The sequence below is a fragment of the Phyllostomus discolor genome, chromosome 3 (genome assembly GCF_004126475.2).
Source record: "Phyllostomus discolor isolate MPI-MPIP mPhyDis1 chromosome 3, mPhyDis1.pri.v3, whole genome shotgun sequence".
Lineage (NCBI taxonomy): Eukaryota > Metazoa > Chordata > Mammalia > Chiroptera > Phyllostomidae > Phyllostomus > Phyllostomus discolor.
This window is the reverse complement of record NC_040905.2, coordinates 10437213-10459023: the sequence shown is the minus strand read 5'-3', so window position 1 is coordinate 10459023 and position 21811 is coordinate 10437213. Positions and strand designations below refer to the sequence as shown.

The 21811-nt window shown below is 42.3% G+C and overlaps 1 protein-coding gene across 1 annotated transcript in view; it reads right to left on the bottom strand.

The window, feature by feature from the left end:
* Positions 1–3434: 3434 nt before the first annotated feature.
* NUP155 (nucleoporin 155) overlaps positions 3435–21811 on the bottom strand; it is a 53513-nt gene continuing 35136 nt past the window's right edge. The window contains exons 22-35 of the mRNA XM_028525288.2: positions 19854–19984; positions 17122–17313; positions 16045–16183; positions 14198–14333; positions 13372–13525; positions 13052–13156; positions 12299–12453; positions 11097–11226; positions 10081–10194; positions 9237–9357; positions 8704–8814; positions 5991–6127; positions 4370–4476; positions 3435–3770 (exon numbers count right to left, since the gene is read on the bottom strand). Of these exons, the coding sequence (XP_028381089.1) occupies positions 3632–3770; positions 4370–4476; positions 5991–6127; positions 8704–8814; positions 9237–9357; positions 10081–10194; positions 11097–11226; positions 12299–12453; positions 13052–13156; positions 13372–13525; positions 14198–14333; positions 16045–16183; positions 17122–17313; positions 19854–19984 (1871 nt within the window). The 3' untranslated portion in view covers positions 3435–3631. The remainder of the gene's footprint in view (positions 3771–4369; positions 4477–5990; positions 6128–8703; positions 8815–9236; positions 9358–10080; positions 10195–11096; positions 11227–12298; positions 12454–13051; positions 13157–13371; positions 13526–14197; positions 14334–16044; positions 16184–17121; positions 17314–19853; positions 19985–21811) is intronic.

The window sequence follows — 21811 nt, the reverse complement described above, 5'->3', positions numbered from 1 at the left end:
AGAAAAAGATCAAAACTATGAACAGTAAAATGACAACAAGCTCACAACTATCAACAATTGAACCTAAAAAACAAAACAAAGCAAACAACTAGAACAGAAACAGAATCACAGAAATGTAGATCACATGGAAGGTTATCAGCGGGGAGGAGGAAGGGGGAGCATGGGGGAAAAGGTACAGGGAATAAATAGCATAAATGGTAGGCAGAAAATAGACAGGGAGAGGTTAAGAATAGTGTAGAAAATGAGAAGCCAAAGAACTTACATGTATAACCCATGGACATGAACTAAAGGGGGTGGGGGAGTGCTGGAGGGAGCAGGGTGCAGGGCAGAAGGGGAGAAAAAGGAACAGGACCACTATAATAGTATAACCAATAGAATACTTTTAAAAAATAAAACAAAATGAGCTATTAAAAATGGAGCAAATAACTATATTAATAAAAGACCAAAAAAAATTGGTGACAGGATTTGGAGAATTTTAAGACTGTATCCGTATTTCTGATTTGAATAACTAGATGATGCAGGCTGTGGAAGAAAATGAAGCAGGAGGAACAGGAGTGGACAGAAGGCGGGGGGGGGGGGGGGGGCATTTGGTCACGTGTTGACTGAGGAGCTTCGGAGGTCACCCAGGTGGAAATGTTCACCACACAGGTGGAAGTGTTCACCACACAGGTGGACGGACACTCAGGTGTGGGCTGGAGATGGGATAGTCCTGGCTCCCGCATGCTAAACTGATTTATCTTAAGGGAGCTGGCTTTCTGGCTGATAGGAATTGCTAAAATGCCGAAAGCATATCTAAGAGGTTTAAAACAAATATTAATTTCTAACATACCATGAAGCAGAAGTAATGCTTATAAGGAAAATTGCCGGTGAGGACACCAAACTCGGAAGAGTTTAAATGATTTACTACAGGACTCAAAACCAGTCTGAAAACAGGTTTATTGTTCAGAGAATTTAAACGAAGAAACCGATAGAAACGGAAAGGAAATTAGGTGCCCTTTCAAGACCTTTAGATTTAATGTTCTTTGTTTCCTTGGTACGGCTGTCCCATTATCATGGTTTTTCCTCGGACGAACACAAGGAGAGCAGATGGAGGCGGGCAGCGCCCCGAGGGAGACAGGAGCGGTCTGTGTGAGTCCTGCGGTGAGCGTGACTGTGATACGTGGGAGTGGGGGGAGTCTGTCTGTGTGGTGTAACCAAAAAACGTTGAACACGCATCACATGCATTTCCAGGTCAGCATCCCGTACCTTACACAGTTACTCAACATAGGTTTTTCTCCTCTTTCCTCACCATGGCCACACTGACGTGATCTACCTAAAATGTAAATACGTGGCAATCAAGGCCTTCAAGTGGCTCCTCACGGACTACAGCGAATAATAATACACTGTTTCGTAAGCCATGTTCTAGTCATTCGTCATTGCCTGTATGTTTAATAGTCACTATAAAAATGTGTGGAGCAAATGCCAAGTACACAGTATATACACTGATGCAGTGGGTGTACGTGCAAGAACAGTGCTACCCCGAGTTTAGCCACTGACCATGGGTATCAGCATCACACTGGAGGTGGAAGTCACTAACCTGTTCTATAAGGCTGTACAGGTGAGTCTTGTGAATGTTAGAGTTTTAGAAACACTGTCCGGAGGACTAAAAGTGAGGAGATCTAATCTCTTTTCTTTTATGGACCTTACTTCCCCACAGGGTACTGAAAGTGTCTGTCGGGCAGCTGGGATTCTTAAAGCCTCTCAAAAGGAACTACGGGAATGAGAGTGGCAGGGCTCACGTTTCTGACCCCTAGAAGCCGCTAAGCCACGCTAGCCTGCAGCCCTTTTGAAAGAATTAGCTTCAGTAGTGTGAGCTGAGTACACTGAGCATATATGTATTAATGTGGCTGTGTGTAAATGTACTTAAAACAACTATATAGTTATATTGTATAAATATGATATACTCATATATACTATATTAAATCATATATAATACATAATATATAAAACATAGTTATATATGTTATAACTATGCATTATAGTTATAATAGTTATATGCATTATAGTTATAATGCATAGTTATATATGTTTTATATATTATGGGTATTATATCAGTATATATTATATATAATTTATATATAAAACACACACATATATAAAACAAAACTATAAATGTATCTAGAACTGGAGTTACAGCTCAATTGTAACATTTAAGCAAGACTTCCATTTTAAGTAGACACAACAGAAATTTAAATTTATAGAATTAGCAAAGTATAGCATATATTCACTTTTCATATTAAAAAACTTCACTGACAATCTGAAAAATATGAGAGGTAGTTGTAACTAATGAGTGGTATTTTAACATTCTATTGAATATTGTAAGGTAAAGAGTATAGGAGAAAGGAAGCCAAATTCTAAGAGAAAAAATAAGGAAAGGGCAACCTATGGTCTTGGGGGGAAAAAATAGAAGTGGAAGAAAATCTATCTCCGGATGTAATTTAGAAACCATCAGACACTCGCTGGCGACAGCTCAGTCACTCTTGGGGGCATGAAAGCCAGCGGGAAGGAGCCCTGTTCCCCACGTTTGGTTAGTTCTGGTCACCCCCGCCCCTTTCTTCCCTCCCCGCTGCCATGACTTTGGGGCCCTTGGCTCGGTTATTCCAATTTTCTTAAAGCCTGAAAACTACACTACTAACAGCTTTGCTTCACGTGTCGGGTGTCTTGGGTAAACCTTGCAGGTTATGGTCACTCCTGGGGAGGGAGGAGGAGGAACCAGAGAGGGAGCTCAGTGCAGACTGGCTGTGCCCAGGCATGCAGTGGTCCCCGAACTTGATGCGGACCAGCATGCTCCCGGAGGGCTTGTTAGGGCACAGGGTGCTGGCCTCACCCCACGTTATGGATCCAGCAGGTGTGGAAACGAGCTTGATGATCTGAATGTCAAACAAACTCCCAGATGATGCTCAAGTGCTGGTTTGCTGTACACATTTTGAGAGCCTTTGCTCTAATAAAATCAGTAGTCACAAGGCCAAAGAACTAGGCAGACACCAGGAAACACAGTCATCTCCCTGTCTAGGTTTTCAGGACATAGATTATTAGTTATAAGTGTACCTATCACCTGCTCAAAAAACAAGCAGGTATGGATTACTCTTCAAGGACTGTAACTGACATCAGTAGTAGCTGGAGGAAATTTCTTTCCAAGGATAAACCCAATACCTAAGGAAGTTTTATGAGATGGTGTATGTTTGCTTTTTTAAGGATTGTTCTAGAATCCAGTATTATGGGAATGACTGCTCAGCTAGCCTATTTAAATTTGGTATCAACTATCTTTGAATTAACTTAAAAATGAATACAATAAATTCAAAATTTCTGCCTGTGGTGAAATTCAAAATAAGTGTTTCTAAATATTCCTTATCCTTGTTTTAGTAAGAGGATAAAAAAAATCTTAGTTTTTAGGCCTGATTATTAAACAAAGCAGTAGTAAAAAAAAGAATTCATCTGGCAAATGCATTGTTTGTAGATACCAGCCACTTATGAAAAACATATTTCTATTAAGATTGTCTTGATTGCTTCGATTTAGAGCACTTGATATCTGGACCCAGATGAGATTTTATTTTACAGTTCAAAATGGATGGGAAAGAGTACATCGCAGTAATTAATGAAGCCGCTCTAATTTTGCCTGAAGTGATCTGAAGTTCCCTGTGACGGTCTGCACTGCTAGGGAGGAGCTCATAGACTGCAGCTCCACCAGGTACCCGCAGATGGCGTCCAGGCAGAGGTTCGTGAATCTTCTCCTGAGGAGGAAAAGACTCCAGGTCAACTGTCCATGTACGTGCAACACTCCTTCCCACAGGGCTCCCCCCCAACTTCCGCCGGCCGTATGCTCCCTTGGAGGGCGAGGATGAGGTGATGAAGTACGTGGCAAAGGAATGAAAAGAGGAGGACACTCGGGGGGAGGGGGTAGATGGAGTACTACGAAACCGCCATTCTTCTTTTGAAGATTGTTAGAATGAAGAGGCAGTAAAGCATGATCCCTTAAATGAATATTAAATTATTTACACCCTTTTGGCCTTTTCAAACAAATATACCTTAAAATGGCCAATAATATCACAAACTCATAATTAAACTGTCCTTGATCACTAATTCAAAGCAAAGGGAGTTTAGAAGTAATTCATAAATGATATCCTTTCACTTGTAGAAGGGATATCTAACCCTATATACATGTCAATTAGTATCATTCAAATAGTTATTGTTAACACAAAAAGCCTAAATCTCCTGTACTTCTTTATAATCTTAATATCTTTCCCCATTCTGTCCAAAGTCGTTACCCAGATATTTATTAGAATCACTTAAAAGCTTCCCCTATGTAATGCAATATTTAATTCACAGTTACCTCTCACAGTTCAAAACCTGGCTAGGATTCTCGACATATCTCGTCAACAGTACATGTAAACAATCCAAAAGGTGCAGTGGCTTCTTCATTCTGTTCCAGAATGGATCCTGTTAAGAAAATATACATTGTAAGTTATAAGGCAAACCATTGTCAACTGATTTTTCAACCACTGATGTTAGCTAAAACAGCCCTCAAGAGTCCGTAGCAAAACTTACTGACATTAAAATAGGTACTGAATATTATGTGTTACCAAACTTCTTATCTGGTGGTGATTAATATTTGAACAATATTGACAACTGCAGTGTGATGTTATTTATGAGGAATATTTGATGATACCAACCTACTTTGTAGAGCATCATGTACATTTCCTATGTAGGAGCCAGAGGTTAAGAGAAAAAAATCCATCTCTTCTTATCATCTGGGACATCACTTTTACTGAGAGCCTATGCAGACTCAGTCTGATGTCGTAAATAAGAGACTAAATCAATAGTCAGAGAACCTCAATTCTGCCTCTGCCCTCACCTGTCACAAGCCATGTGTGCAGGGCAGGTTACTGAACATCCCGCCCTTGTCAGAGGGAGTAGAAGAGGGGACACTGCTTCCTGCTCCGTCACAGGCTCACTGGGAGGCTTACATGAGACGCTCAGGTACCTTCTAAAACACTATGGACACTCTGATGACGCTACCTACCATAAGTGACACGACTTAGTTCAACAAAGTTTTACTTTGATCTGTTATTACAGATAAAGTAAAAATTACAACATATAGTCTAAAAACAGCAATTTTCAACCGGTGTGCCATAAGAACTTTTAAAACACACAATACCTGACTATTTAGTCAGGGGCACGGACCTCTCTTCCCTTAGGCTGTCAAGTAAAAACTGACGACAGACAACACAACAGCAGCTGTCCAGTGCGAATGCCCTGTCTGGAACCATAAATGCAAAAGTCACAGAGCTGCACCCTGCCAGTCCCGTTGCACAGTAAAGTGTGTCTGACCGGGTAATTCTTGGTCAGAGATCCTTATGTGCAAGCACAGGCACCTCATTTTTTAGAAAGTCACTTTGGAGCAAAAAGGGTAGGCAGTTACTATTATTTAATTATTTATTTTTGGGTAAATCCATCAGTAATACACCCTTTGCTTGGCCAGATCAACAAAAAAAAATATACTATTTGGTGTGTGGCAGAATTTTAGTAATTAGTTTACATCTTCCGTGAGATGAAAAAGGTTGAAAATTGCTGCTCCAGGAAGGTGCAACATGGTGAGGAAGACCTTTAAGCATGAGTGTTTTAGATGAAGTAGCAGGTAATGCAGCTGTTTGGTTCTTTGAAAGTACATGATGACTCTTAATGCAATGCATTTAGCCTATTCCAAGAATAAAACATATTATGTTAATATTAAGAAGTATATTTGATTTTTGTCACGATATACAGCAAAACCCCTCTCATTATTGGTTTTAAAAGTCTGACTTGTAATTTCTGATACTAAATCAATGAAGCAAATTTCTGATCTATTACACGTTGAGACTTACAAACATGCAACAGAATAAACCACTCCTATGTCTAGAAAAAGTTACGTAACTTTAAATAAATGATTTCATTTCAGTCGGTATTTTGCTTACCCGTGACTTGAACAGGTGATCGTACACCTCCAGCAGCCGAGGTAAGGGCACCCCTATCTCATTCATCGTCCGGATGACGAAGCCCACGTCCCAGCTCAGGGTGCAGACCTGCTGCTCTAGGAACTGCACGACGAAATCTGGGGGGGAGAGGGTCGGAACACAGGGCTGCCAACTCTTTCCCCAGCGGATTCACTGAGACGCAGCTCGCACGTGACAGTGTGTGAGGTGAAGGTGTGCAACGCGACGACGGGACGCACACACACTGTAAAATGTTCGCTGCAATCACGTTAGATAACACACCTGTCACCTCACGTAACTGCCGTGTTGTTGTCGCTGTAGGATTGTTAACTCTTGATATTAAAAAGTAGGTCTTATTCATTCATAAGTGAGCAGTTTATAAGGGGAAATCCTTTTAATAAAACCAAGTACTTATTTGAGACAAAGTGAAGAAGTGAGAGATAAATGACATTTAAGCTCCCCCCAAATCAAGGCAGGTTTTCCCTCTAGTAAATTGACAGCCGCTCACACGGGTGAATGCAGGGAGTTCTCAGGATCTGCCCAACGCCACACAGGGTGCGCAGTTTGTCAGCAAAATCCTGTGGCCTGGTGCCTGGCGGGGCACCAGTGAGAGGCAGCCGGTACAGTTTCTCTCCCCCATCCCTCCCTCCCCTAAGGACCTGGCTCCTCCCGTCAAACACAGCCTGAAGTGGCGGAATCCTCGCCCAGTCACCCCAGCCATGGCAACAGCACTCTTCCAACAGGGGTCGCTTTAGGCTTTCTGTCACCAGTTCCGTGGTGAACCTGGGTAGGGGCACGACCCTGGGCTGGGCTCCCAGAGCTCATGCTTTATGCAAGGACGACACACTGGTCTGCACCAAGAGCCCCTTGTTGCGCTATAGACCCGCCAATGAGTGTCAGGGCCAGCAGGCAGCAGTGCAAGCACATCCTGGTGCTGCCCTGGTGCCGGGGACGCCACCATCCCCTCCTTAGGGGCAGGTGGCGCAGCAGCCATGAGCACTGCAGGAGACGTGCTCTCACCACTGAGCAATTTGCGCCTCAAAAAAAGTTTAATAAAAATAAGACAGATATGTCAACGAGCAAATCCTTCGAGATGGAAAGTAGAGATCAGTGGCTGCCTAGCGCCGGAGGAGTGGGGAGTGGCTGAGACATGGTTTCGTTCTGGGGTGATGAAAGCCACCTAAGTTTAATTGTGCGATGGTCACAAAACCCTGCGGATATGCTAAGGCCACTGAATTATACACTTCAAAACTATTAGAAAAAAAACAGCATTTTACTGGATTTGGAAAATATAGGGAGGTACAATAAAAAAGAGACCGTTCACAACCCCACTGTTGGGGAGAACACTGATGATATTTCTTTAACAATCAATATATCCTTGATTTAACAGTTTTTCAGGCAAGAAAGGCTACTGCATCCTGAATTTAGACATACTAAATATGTTTTTAAAATGCACTTCCCAAGGACTCACAAATGATTTATTTTGATCATTTTAGTGTGCTAACCCATTTTTACTTTTCACTGACTGCCAATCATAAGTTAGACCCTAACAGTGACATTCAAATTCCCATTTATGATCCCGAAACCCGAGACTGGCTGACGTGAACACCCACGAGTAAGAAGAGTCCCTGAAAACGCTGCCGCCGAGCCTGCACCTCCCCTGCAGACAACCACGCGACGGCTCTGGCCAGGTAACAAAACCCCATCCTGTCCTGCTCTGCGGTCTCTTGTGGCCCGCTCGCCGCGGACACCCTGACAGGAAAAGGCAGACCTCTTCCACCCTCGACCTCTCTGAGTCCACAATGAAAAATTCAAGTCAAAGCAGAAACACTCTCAAAAGCGATTGTGTAGAATGTGGCTTCTTTACTATTAGAATTGTCAACTTTCACATACTTATAAAATGTATGTATTTGCTCTTTACTTTTCTGCTCAATGAAATGGCACAGCAGGTAAGCACAGTATTGTACTTACCAGAAATAATGGTATGATTATAATGGTTTCATTTCTTGGCATGTTCGGGGAATAAATACTAAATCAGAGATGGTCTGTAAATAAGTTTGTATTCTGATGTGTAAAGAATTTAATGAATTATTATAGGCATGATCATGTTTTTCAAAACACAAAGTGGTTTACATTCTACTTTATCAGTATATTTATGTTGATTGTATTATTTTACAATGGAAGAAAACATGGTAGGTTGGCAAATGATTTATAATAATTAGTCCCCTATATAACCATTATAGTTAGCCTATTGCATTTTTAAGATGAGTGCCTGCCATTAAAAAAAAAAAAAAAACATGCCCTCAATATAACAAAAGGGGTGGAATCAATCACAGACCAACCATTCACAAAACCACCGGCCGTTTCTCCCTACGAATACGTACGGGGTGGGTTACCAACAATGTTATCACTGCGGTCTGCTGGTCTGCACTGTCCCGAGACACATCTATAAACTTGGAAGTTCTATTCTGAACTATTCATCCACAAGTCCTGCTGTTCTCTGGAGGTCTTTCTTTTTGCAGAGGCAGAATTAAACTGCTTCATAGCAACAAAGAAATGATTTCGCTCTAAAGCTGATCATGTTTCCACGTCAGTGAAGCAGAGAACCACCCAAAGGGAAAACCCAGGGCGGTGGCCCGCGGTCCCCGCTCACCCAGGGGGAAGAAGCGCTCACCTAGGGGGAAGAAGCGCTCACCTAGGGGGAAGAAGCGGGGCGTGCCGGCGTAGATCTTCCCGAGGAGGACGATCTTCAGGCTGAGCGCGTGCATTCTGTCGGAGGAGCTCAGCGTCACGCTGTCATTCAGCTCTGTAAGAGAAGATGTGTCTCTGGGGACCCCGGTTAGTTTTAAGGCGAAGAGTTTAAATGGGCTCTTTTACCATTTCAAGGGATAAAATGCCCGGAGCCAAGGAGCCAGCATTCGCACTAACGGAAGGAGAGGCCCTTCTGGGTCTGCCGTACTCGTACTCTCCTCTCACCGGGGCCCTGTGAGGCGGCTCTGAGGGAAGCGCCTCAGTCTCCCGTAAGCAGCACGAACCCCACAATGACCCGCCTTGAGAGTCGTCTCCAACAACATGGTGAGTTCTCCAGGGGACCACCCTCCACGCAGGAGCAGACGATTTTCCTGAGCCCTGGATATGCGAGCCTCCAGCGGCCTGCGTTCGTTCCTCTGCCAGGTCACTAAGTAACGTGGCCTGAAAAGACCTTGGCAGTGGGGCTCGGACACTTACCTTTCTCTATGATGTCCTGCCAAAGGGTCTGCACCAATATTGGGTCTGAGTAACCGGCACAATGAATTATTGCAAGTTTGCACTCTGCAAGCTTAAATGGGTCAGCAAATTCCCCGTAGAGCTGTAGGAGAAAATGTCAACATCATACACCCAACCAGAGGTCAGTGTCCAGAAACTAATAGTGAAATACTACTTCAAAGTTAAAAACCAAAGATTTTATCTAAAGTTCCTAAAGTGTGACACAAAAATATAAGATGTGTAGGACTGGTCATAACTCTGGGTCAGAGTGGTGAATGAATGGTTAACTCCAGGCAGGTAGACTGGATGATGTGTGCCTTTACTCTCAGCTGGTAGATGTCCCAATGACTTTTCTTGTAGAATCAGTACTGTCTAAAACAGGGTCTGAAGGATCATGGAAACACGGACATATCTCAGGGTGCTTAAGGACACTAAGGCCATGTCCAAGGATAACTGAAGAAAGAACTGCTCAGAAAGATACAGAGAGGCTTGGAGAGCGAAGCAAAGATGTTAGTTTTTCAAAATAAGAAGCAAGGCAATAAAAGAGCTGGCACGAGTTTCAACCAAGCCCCACGTGATGCTGATAGATTCTCGACAGTTACTGGCCTGGAAAGAGAAACCTAGTTAGCTCTTTCTCAAGGCAAACACCACAGCAGTGATTCGTCAGCCCACGGACATGCTGCCAAGGATGGCTGATCTTATTTTGGGGAAGTAGATTACTCTTCCCTGTGAAACAAAAAAATAAAATGCAAAATGCCCCACCATGAATTGCAGGTATTAGGTGATTGCTTGACGGCTGCGGGAACTCCACTTGCTTTTTCATTACCTTAGTTATATCCATTAGCTCAGAATCCAGCTGAGAAACTGCGTCCTGTACAGAAGAATGATGGGAATACTGCCTTTGCAGTGTCTCTTGTATCTGCAGTTGGATCCTAGCAACCTAGTTTGGGTGGACAAAAGGGAGTGTTGATTTCATTATGAAAAATCAATAGGTACTCAAAGAAATGACTGCTAGTACCTGACCTTAAGTTTCTTGAAGTTAATGTAGTAATAAAGACTTCTGTCATAACAGACTAGCAACTCCCCCCCACAACGTAAAAGATTTCCCAGGAAAGGTACTGTGGCAGCGTCTTGCCTGCCCACCCTAGCTGTCCCCCGCACGGCGGCAGCCAGACGAACGGCCAGGCCACACTTCCCAGCCCCCCCCTCCGCAGGGAGGTGTGGACAGAAGACTAACTTCCCTGCAAAGGGCCATGAGTGAAAGTCAAGCATGTCACTTCCGAGTTGAGGTTTCTAGGAGAGAGCATGTGCTTCTTACATGCTTTTTCCCCTTCCTCCCTCTGACTAAAGGAAAAAAAAAAATAAGGCCAAAGGTAACAGGAGAGCCAGAAAATAAAAGTTGGGTTGCAAAAATCAACCAAGTGGAAGAAAGCCACCTGTCAGAAATACCCACTCTGGCTTTTTGCGGCTGAGAAATAAGCTTTTGTGTTGGGACTGCTATATATTTTTGGGGTCTCTCAGTTAAGGCGGTGTGGTCCCCTCTACTCCCTATGTCTACTTCTTAGCTCCCAGAACAAATGGTGCATGTGATGTAATCTGCTTTGTGTTGGAATAGCCAGGAAAACCTTAGAAGTGCCACAGAGAAAAGGTTTAAATTACAACCACAGTGTGACCCAAATGCTGCATCATGAGTCTTCCACGACTTATATCTACACACGAAAATAAATGAAAAATATGGGCAGACGAGACGAGAATGAATAATTCTGACTGCTACAGACCGATCATTCACTAGAGGAAGAACAGAAGTGCTCAGTGTGACCAGGGCTTAGTATCATCACTTACTTCCATCTTCTCTTCCAGCTCGTGAAGGAATTCGCCGTCTGCAGCTGTGGAGGAAATGGCCGTGGAGCTCTTGGCGCTGAGAATGGCTCGAGCGATGTACTCCAGTCGCTGCTGAAGTGGGATTTCTGTGCTGGGGGGAAAACACTCGTTTTTATTTGTATGAATTCTTACGGTTCCAAGATACAAACACATCAATTATGATGTACCATTTTATACCAAATGGACACAAAAAACCACCTGAAACTTGAAAAAATTATTAGAGGATTTCTGGTAAGAGAGAGCCACAATTTAAGGCAAAAAAATAAAGTCAGACATGTTTGTGTCCAAAAGAGCTACTTCCTATTTTAAAACGTTAGTTCAGGATATTAAAATTTGGATTCTTCTAAAATTAAATTAAGAATATTCTTTATTGCTCCTCACATTTTTCATGTCTTTGCCTTAACGGGGTCAATACTACCCTTCATCTTCTGCAGAGCAGCTGGAGTGACCGCTCAAACACAAGAACCCGCTCTCACATGCCCTCCTAAAACCCTCCAACGGCCTCCACCGACGCCCCAGCCCCCTCCCCTTCCACGCCCCCCAGTCCACCACCTCCCCCCCACTGGTTTTCCTTCCGCATTCCTTCCTCGGACAGTAACCTTTCACCTGTAAAACTATTATTAATTTTTTGTTATGAAATATCCAGAAGTTCTCTACCTTTTAGGAACACATTTGCTTTACACACACATGCACCCTGGCTTTATTACATTGTCTTTTTGACAGGATAATCTAATTAGAACCCCAGTGTTTCCTTTCACAGGATTCTTGATAACCCTCCAAGACCTTGGCAGTCATTTAACCCAATGTCAGGGTGCAGAAAATTAGTCAGGAAATGGCAAAACATTGAAAACCTTTCAGAAGTAGTTTTTGTCCTTTTAGTCAAGAATAGCAAATAATTGTCATTAGTAGGAAGAATCTAATGACATATCTTAGAGAAAAGGATTTAGAAGACAGTCTGAATAAAAGGGGCCTTATGCATTCTTTTAGAATCTCCTATACATTCTTGAAAACAAAACAAACAGAAAGAGAGAATGGTAAACTTTAGATGAATCCAAATAAAACTCTGCACAAAAACTCTGCACACGCAGAACCTGAGCGGAGTCTCATTTATGCTCCGCAGCCCGGATGGACCTGGAGGCGGCTGGGCCACCACGCTGCCGTACCTGTGCATGTCAGCCAGCTTGGACAGGACGCGGGCGGCGCTGCTGAAGCTTCGGTTCTTCTCGTAATACCTCCAGAGCAAATCCATATAGCGAACTTTGTTTTGGTCAACTTTGGCCATTCGGGAGAGGTGTGGCTCCAGAAATGGGGAAGTGACCTGGAAGTGGGACAGGCACCCGGAAACATTTCCTCACCACCCACTTGCTCTTTACACAGCGAGGGTAACACTTTAAAGATAACCACAGAGGTGCCCTACTTTATGCGCATATAAGCAAAACTGTAATCCAACGACAGACCCAAGAGAGGGCGATTTTCTCATTACAAATGATTTTTTGTTTTACCACAGCTGACGACAGAGTTGCTCAGATACTTGCATTAGGCTGATAAAAATAATTTACTATGATCCAATTATAAGTCTTTTAATAAATGCTGAGACCACAGCTACTGAGTCCTAAACTCTGAGCTCAAAGGCATCCTTGAAATGATCAAATGCCACCCATTCATTTCACAGGCTGAGAAACACAGACCAGGGAGGGAGGAGACGTGTGAAGTCCGTGGTGACTGAATGGCAGAGCTGGAACAAAGTTCAGGTCCCCTAGTCCACAACCCAGTGAGTCCCGCCCCACAATATAAACATGCCAATCAGCTGGTAAATAACAAGAAAAGTGGAGCAATGGTCTGTTTTGTACTCTAGGAAAAAATATTACATTACTTATCGAAATTAACAATATTGGAATAAGAAACCATTTTTTTACCTGTAGCAGTTTATCTGCAAGGTCAGCTTGTATTAGCCAATTATACAGGGCAATACTAAAGAGCTCATCTTTGGATCGTTGACACAATTTAAGCATTTGTTCAAACTAAAATAAAGAAAGTGGGAAAAATTAGCACAGGTCAAGGCTCTACTGCCGGACGTCATGAGCCCTCGGCCTTGTTAGCCCCTGGAAAGAACTGAGTATCCTTAAATGTTCTACGAGCTACTCATTACCCTTCCCAAGATGACTATGCTACCACCACCACCACACAGAAGTTCCAAGCACAATGCATTTCAGAGCGAAAAGACGCTGTCCCGTACGTGATGTCCTGCTTCCTCATTACTCAGCATGTTGGGGTCCGACGACAGCACAGGAGGCCCCGGTTTTTTGGGGACACTGGGAGACTGAGGAGCAGCCTTACTTTGATTCACCAGTTCTTGGAGTGTGTCTGTAATGCACTTGTAACTGTTTAGTCTGAAGAAGAAGGGGAAAGGAGCAATTACGTTAATTAGACAGTAACTGATTTATCTAATCTTAAATACAAGAATTTAAAGGCTATTTTGTAGAATAAATATATGTATATATTTGGTATTAAAAGTAACAGAGATCATATAATTTTTCAGTAGGTTTGAGAGGCATTTGGTTAAACATAAAAGGGTGATGTCACAAAAGTGAATGTCTTAATGAAAACCACATCTTAGGTAGAGTACGTATTTCCTTTATGGACGCGGCACTTTACTTCTTGTGTCTCTGCTAATTCGTGAACATTTAAAAACCGTCCTTTAAAATAACATACTTCACCCAGAAGAACAGATCAGGAGGCAGGGGAGGAGCCAGGTTTGTTTCCGAGTTACCTCATTTAAAACGGACATGAACAAAGTCTCAGAAAAACCACAGAAGCAACTTCTAAAACATTTGTGAGTACTTAGGAATTTTTAGCAGATGAAAACTTTACCTGTAGGCAAGGAATTATAATCCCGATACAGGCTTTTAATAAAACAAGTCACTTTAAAGTGAAAGCATAGATTTGTTAAAAGCGTGAAAGCACAATTGAACTTTGTAAGCGTTGTATTTGAAATATTACTTCCCTAATACTATCGATCAAACTTGACACACAGAGAAGTCTGCTAACGTGACAAAACTCACCTCTCCTGGAAAGCCTGAAGCCCTATGACGTCTTCTTCTGGTTCTCCATGTTTATAGAAATGGAGTCCAAGGCCCTGAGGGTCTTTCTTCTCAGCAGCCGTGAGAGAGAGCTCCACCACGCCCTCATAAAAACGCACTCATGGGAAAGACAAAGGACGAAGACTCAAGGTTTGCTTTTAAGCTGGATATGTTCCCTCTTATCTGGCTTATAAAAATACCCATCAAATATTATTCGATTTCCCTTGCACATGAGTTACCCTGGTGACAATATCATATAAAATATTTCTTAGGAGTTTACCACAGAACAAGGTCCCCAGAGAACAAGGTCCTAACATGACTAAATGGCAGCTACTGAATATATTTTCTTCACTGGAAAAAACTTTTCTGTTTAAAATAACAAACAGGATGCTCTGGCTTGTGTGCCTCAGGGAGCTGAACACTGGCCTGTGAACCCAAAGGACACGGTTCGATTCCCAGTGAGGGCACATGCCTGGGTGGGGGGCCAGGTCTCCCACTGGAGGGGGGGGGCACTGAGAGGTGACCAATCGATGTTTCTCCTGCACATCAACACTTCTGTCCCTCTTTCGCCCTCCCTTCCCCTCTCTCTAAAAATAAAATCTTAAAAAAAAAAAATAAAAGAACAAACAGGAGAGTTAGAGTTAATTGTTGAAAAAAGTCTTCAGATTCAAAACAGTATCTTTTATAAGAGTCATTACTTTCATATTATGTTAGATTTAATTTTAAAGTAATTTTAAACTTGACTAGATAATATTTTACATCAGGTAGTATACTGATAATTAAACAAAAGCTCTTAAGCATCTTACAATTAAATGTGACCCGGCAAGCAGTCTCAACCAGACGGGAGTTGAACCGAACCAGGACTGAGACACAACGGTAAAAGGGACACATCTGAAAACGTGAAAAGGCACCACAGCTTTTGTGGGGGCCAGCGCAGTCGCCACAAAGTAAAGCACAGGGGATGAGTTTCCTGTGCCACGTACTTGGGCCAGTGAACTTGGAGAAGACTTGCCTCTGGGAAGAGGCTCTTCTTCATCACTAGCTCGTTTCAGTCACACGGTCATTTGCCCCCTCAGTTGAGAAGCTAGGATGGACAGTCCTCACTGAGAGTCACTGTAGTTTCCTGCTTCGATGGCGCTTGAACAGAACCTGGTGCTCGACCCCCATCCCAGCCAGCAGCCCAGATCCATCCTTCTGCCACTGCCTCAGGGCCTAAGACCACCCCAAGGCCCCCGCCAACGCGCCAGTGCCCCGTAGCCGCCTGTCCTCAGCTGCTCATCATGACGACCATGTCCACCTCATGGGTGTGCCAGAACTGCCACCAGGACTTGGAGGCCACCAGCAACCACCAGGTCATCCTGGAGCTCACGCTTCCTCTGTCTACCTGTCCATGTCTCACTACTTTGACCGTGATGGAATAAGTGTGAAACAGTCACTACTGGGCTTGCATAAACTGGCCACTGAAAAAAATGACCCTCATTTGTGTGACTTCACTGAGACTGGCCACCTGGATGCGCAGGTGAAATCCGTCACACAACTGGGTGACCACGTGACTAATGTGCGCAGGCTGGGGGCCCGAGCCCGCAGGGCGGAGCATCTCCGTGACAAGCACACACTGGGACACAGTGAGGACAGCTCGGCCACCGGCTGCCTTCCCACGACCACGGCGGGGACATCCCTGATCACCAGAGTAGCACACACGTGTCGGGGTTCCCTTTCCCAGAACTTGTACCAAATCACCCACTTATGTCTCTCATTTGTGCCATTCCTTCAAATAAAGTAATCTGGGACAGAAAAGAAAAGAAAAGGAAGAATGTTTTGTTTCTCACCTTGTCTATACTGAGCACAAACATTGGAGAGGTCGACCTGATTGCTGATTTTCTGATACTCCTTCAGTGACTCCCTCAACATCCTTTCCTTCTCGGTCTTATTCTGAACTTGTCGGGAGCGTTGGAGAAGCTCATTTGCCTAAGTAGAAACGACAAGAACTTAAAAAGACATAAAATCGAGCACGCAGGTGATGCTGTCAATGTAAGTTTTAGTCTATGTCTAAATGTACATCTGGTTAATTATAATCAATAATAAAAACAACTCTACAAACTTACTTCTTCTTAATTTTAGGCAGAAAAGTTTTTGACCAAACAATCCTAGCTATTCTTAATTCCTCTCACAAACATGTTAAGCATGATAGCTTTGTGTCTGGCAAATCTCTTGCCTAATCAATACTTTATTGGTCAGCAGGCAGTCCACGCGATACTGATTTTTTAAATTCCTTCCACCTGTAGGAAAGGATCAATAAAGATTGCCCAATTAACTCTGATTCATTACAGACTTACTTTAGGTTTTAGAGATTTTCCTTAACTTCTAAGGAGAGGCATATTTAACCATTACCTTTTTATTTATTTATTTATTTTAAAGGTTTTATTTATTTATTTTCGGAGAGAGGAGAAGGGAGGGAGAAGAAGAGGAAGAGAAACATCGATGTGTGAGAGAAACATCAATCAACTGCCTCTTACATGCTCCCAACTGGCGGCCTGGCCCACAACCCAGGCACGTGCCCTGCCAGGGAATCGAACCTGCAGTCTTTAGGCTCTCAGGCCGGCGCTCAATCCGCTGAGCAACCATCCAGCCAGGGCAAACCATTATCTTTGTAAATAAGGCCTAGAAATACCACCAAAGATTCTTTATGAAAAACTTAAATATATATGGATTTTAAGAAATCATGTATTCCCACCCCTTTCTTACACACACGAGGATTCTACGGCCAGGAGAGGTTCAGAAACCTGTCCAGGTCACATACTGAGTACAAAAAGGTGGTTCCTGACTCCAACTCTGGCGTGCTGTTCACCACACCACGGAACCTCCTCTTCTGTAGGGGACTCGGAGGAGCTGACGGAGCACCGTACCTTGGAACACACCGCGTCATCAGTGCTGTACAGCAGCGGGCAGATGTCCTGCAAGTGCAGGCTGATGCCGTCGACAGCAGCGTTATCTCTGATGTAGCAGTTGATGAGGGAAGCAATTAAGGCCCCGGTCAGTTCTTTGTCCCGGATCACCAGGTCTTTAAAGGTGGTGATTTTCAGCTGCTCTTGAAATTCCTAGGAGTGTAAAAAAAAAAAACTTTTCTTCTATCAAATATGTAAGAATATCATTTCCACACAGAATAAAATTTCTTTAATAATATAACCAAAACATAAACGGACTTTATAACTGAAAAGAGAAAATATACTAAAACTATACAAACTAACACACTTCTGAAATTTTCCTAGAGTCATACAGAATTGAAAAAGAACCCGCAGTATGTCTGGTTCAAACCTCTCACTTTACAAATGAGGACGGCAGAGCCCAGGCAAAGCCAAACTCACAGCCAGGGCTCCTGACTGTAGTTATGACCGGACAAGAATAATCAATTAGCTGCATTAAAACATCGTGGGCTTCTGTTTTTTTCCTAAAATAATGTCGGAATTCTGTTATTCAAGGCCTTCTAATGTTGAAGTTTAATCTTGTGTTGAACAAATGTGCTTGGTAAAATAGAGTTCTAAATTAATGAAGCAACTGTAATTTATATTAGAGTAAAATGCTGAGTGATTTGACTGGTATTTTTTAATACATTTCAGCAAATATACTAGGTCCAAAATTTTGTATTACTATATAATTTGTATTCCTTAAGCATAAAAATTGTGATTCAAGGGACAGAGCTTTGAAGACGGATCCCCAGAAAGATGCAGAGGCTAAAACAACTACATTATGTTTATCACCCACTAAAATGTATTCTGCTTGGTATGGAAAGGTTTTCATAATTAAACATTTTAGCTTGAGGGTTTTTTTTAAATGACTTATTTACTTTTAGAGAGAGGAGAAGGAGAAGGAGAGGGAGAGAAACATCAATGTGTGGTTGCCTCTCACATGCCCCACACTGGGGACCTGGCCCACAACCCACGCATGTGCCCCGACCAGGAATCAAACCGGTGAGCCCCTGGCTCGCAGGCCGGCGCTCCATCCACTCAGCTACACCAGCCAGGGCAAGGTTTTTTGTTTTGTTTTGTTTTTTAAGTATGTGTTTAAAAGAAATAAAATCAGCAATAATACAACTCTTTGGCCTTTACAGAAAAGAACTAGGGGAATGCCTTTTAACTTTAAAAATTGTACTTAAAAGTCAAGAACTAAACATTTCAGGGTAACCAACAGTCCTGGTGGGTAAGAGAACACTGTATTAATATGGAAGAAATCAAATTTGGGAAATTACCATCTTGTAACCCTAAATGAACTCAGCCATTCAGGCAATGAACAGCTGGGGATAAGGCAAGTCTGGTGGAGAGTCCCAACGGAAGGATTAGATTTACCATCTGAATCTGGCAGTCAACCTCAGAATCACTGAAGGCATAAGTAAACCTCCTGTGTCTCCTAGCAAACACAGCCTGACATACAAACTGCCGCCTATGGAGCGATTTATACTTCCTTAAATAGATGCACCTGAACTTTAATCAAGCTTCAGTAGAGGTCACTTCCATTTTCCATGAAAATGAAGGGAATAAAGAAACAAGTTAGTTACGAGAAAGGTACAGACAACCTCCGAATGCTGGCTTTCCACAGGATTGATCAATCATCCAATATCTACAAGGCAATAATAGCAAGGGAAAATAGCTCTAAACTGAAAGAGATGTGAGAGACACAACAATAAAATTCAATGAGTGAACCAACTGTTTAAAATGTGATTTGAGTGAACCAATCTGTAAAAAGATATTTTTAAGCCAATCAGAGAGATTTCATTGTTTTAGACGCTAACAAAGAACTGTTAATGTTGCCGAGTGTGATAATGACATTATTATTCAAGGAAATGTCCATCTTTTTAAAGATGTACATACTAAACTACATAGGAATGAAATATCACGATGTCTGGATCTAATTTAAAATAATTCTGTAAAGTAAAAGAAAAAAAAGGATTAAGCAAAGTTAGTAAAATCTTGAAAATGCTGAATACCAGTCAAGTATATATGAGGATTAGCTGTAGTATTGCTCTTTTTTCATATATGTTTCAAAATGTTCACATTAAATAATGGGTAGGAATACATTCCCTCTAAGTAAGTCTGTCTAATACTTAGATGAGGGGAAGTTATCATTGTTATTTAAAAGGATTCAAATGAGGACAGCAGGATAAATACGGACATTCATTTCCCACAATGGGAAGCATCTTTTTTTAAAGTATGAATGTTTAATTAAGGTTGATGGACTCCTTGAAATCACATGCAAAAACGTATGTATGTGACGGTATGCATTCTTTGAGGCTGAAAAGAGACAGTTTGATCAGATTCCCAAAAGGGCTTGCAGCCTACATAAAATTTACAATCTATTGTTTTATAAAACAAACCAGTTACTGCCAAAAAGTACTTCTGGCAAAGTAAGATTCCATCCCCATACCAGCCAAAGCTCCAAACATTGTGTAACCTCGTGACTCTGACGAAGCGAACCCCCCAATCTCCTGTGCAGTCTTCCTGTAACATTGTCGCTTTATCAGAGCCTAACTGCTCCCCCACATAACCCCCTCCCCGGCCAAAGTGTAAGACTCAAGTTCACTTGAAATGACAAAATTGAGACACAAGATCAACAGCACGGTCTTCAGGGAACGAAGGTAGCCTACCTTCTGCAGTTCGCCTACAATGACAGTGAACTGGTGCTCACAGAGAAGTTTCCACAAAGCCAGAGCCTGGTATGATTTCCGGACCAACTGCTGGATCGCCTGAAGCGAAATCTTTTCACTCACTTGAGCCTCTGATTACAAAACGCAATTAATGAAGTTTTATTAAACAACATAGGTTGAGTGGCTTTATGTCAAGTAAAACAACACTTTACCCAAATGAAAACAACCCTCAAGGCGAGACGGCCACTGTCCACCTCCTCCCCCACCACAGGCAGCCGTGAGCACAAGCTGTGGAGTCCGTGTTTTCATCCTCTCAGGATTACATAGATGAGCGTGTGTGTGTGTGTGTGTGTGTGCGCACTCAAACAGTAAAGATGATCGTTTTTAGATCATTCGTGCCATGCTTTTTCCACCAGTTACATTTCTGCAAATGATCCAGACTGATACAATGTAAATGTAATACATCTTTTTAAATTGCTGAGTGTTCCACCGTGTGAGTACGCTACAATTAGGAACGCGGTCCGCCTGAAGGACAAACGTTTTTATTCTTTTCTGTTTTCCTACTAAAACAATAATAGCAATAAATATCCATAAAAAAGGTCTCCCAGAAAGTGCAGTCAGGTTTCTCTAGGACTGAGTTTCTTAAACCCTAGATGAGGATGCACTGGAGAGTTATAAAATCAACTCAGTCAGTTACGAAAACTTTTTTTCTTTAAAGAGGAAATAAAATAGAATAAAAAAAGGAAAAACTATTAAGAGTGTAAGATAGGTAGTTATTTCCCAAATTTTTGTTTCAGTTGTATGTGTATGCTTTTATTTTTTTAAAATGTATTTTATTGATTATGCTATTACAGTTGTCCCATTTCCCCCCTTCACTCCCCTCCACCCTGTATACCCCCTCCCACCCACATTCCCCCTCTTTAGTTCATGTCTATGTGTCATAAGTTTTTTAGCTTCTGTATTTCCCATACTACTCTTGCCCTCCCTCCCTGTTTTCTCCCTACCGTCTATGCTACTTATTCTCTGTACTTTTCCCTTATCCCCGCTGATAACCCTCCACGTGATCTGCATTTCTGTGGCTCTGTTCCTGTTCTAGTTGTTTGCTTAGTTTCTTTTGATTTTGCTTTAGGTGTGGTTGTTAATAATTGTGAGTTTGCTGTCCTTTTACTATACATTTTTTTTATCTTCTTTTCTTAGATAAGTCCCTTTAACATTTCACAAAATAAGGGCTTGTTGATGATGAACTCCTTTAACTTGACCTTACCTGGGAAGCACTTTATCTGCCCTTCTGTTCTAAATGAAAGCTTGGCTGGATAGAGTAATCTTGGATGTAGGTCCTTGCCTTTCATGACTTGGAATACTTCTTTCCAGCCCCTTCTTGCCTGTAACATCTCTTTTGAGAAATCAGCTGACAGTCTAATGGGAACTCCTTTGTAGGTGACTGTCCCCTTATCTTTTGCTGCTTCTAGGATTCTCTCCTTCATTTTTACCTTGGCTAATGTAATTATGATGTGCCTTGGTGTGTTCCTCCTTGGGTCCAACTTCCTTGGGACTCTCTGGGCTTCCTAGACTTCCTGGAAGTCTATTTCCTTTGCCAGATTGGGGAAGTTCTCTTTATTATTTGTTCAAATAACTTTTCCACTTGTTGTTCTTCCTCGTCTCCTTCTGGTATCCCTATAATTCTTATAATTCGAATGTTGGAACATTTAAAGATGTCTTGGAGGTTCCTAAGCCTTTCCTCATTTTTTTGAATTCTTATTTCTTCATTCTTTCCTGTTTGGTTGTTTCTTTCTTCCTTCTGGTCCACTCCATTGATTTGAGTCCCTGTTTTCTTCCCATCACTATTGGTTCCTTGTGCATTCCCTTCATTTCACTTATCATAGCCTTCATTTTTTCATCTAATTTGCAACTAAATTCAACCAATTCTGTGAGCATCCTGATCACCAGTGCTTTGAACT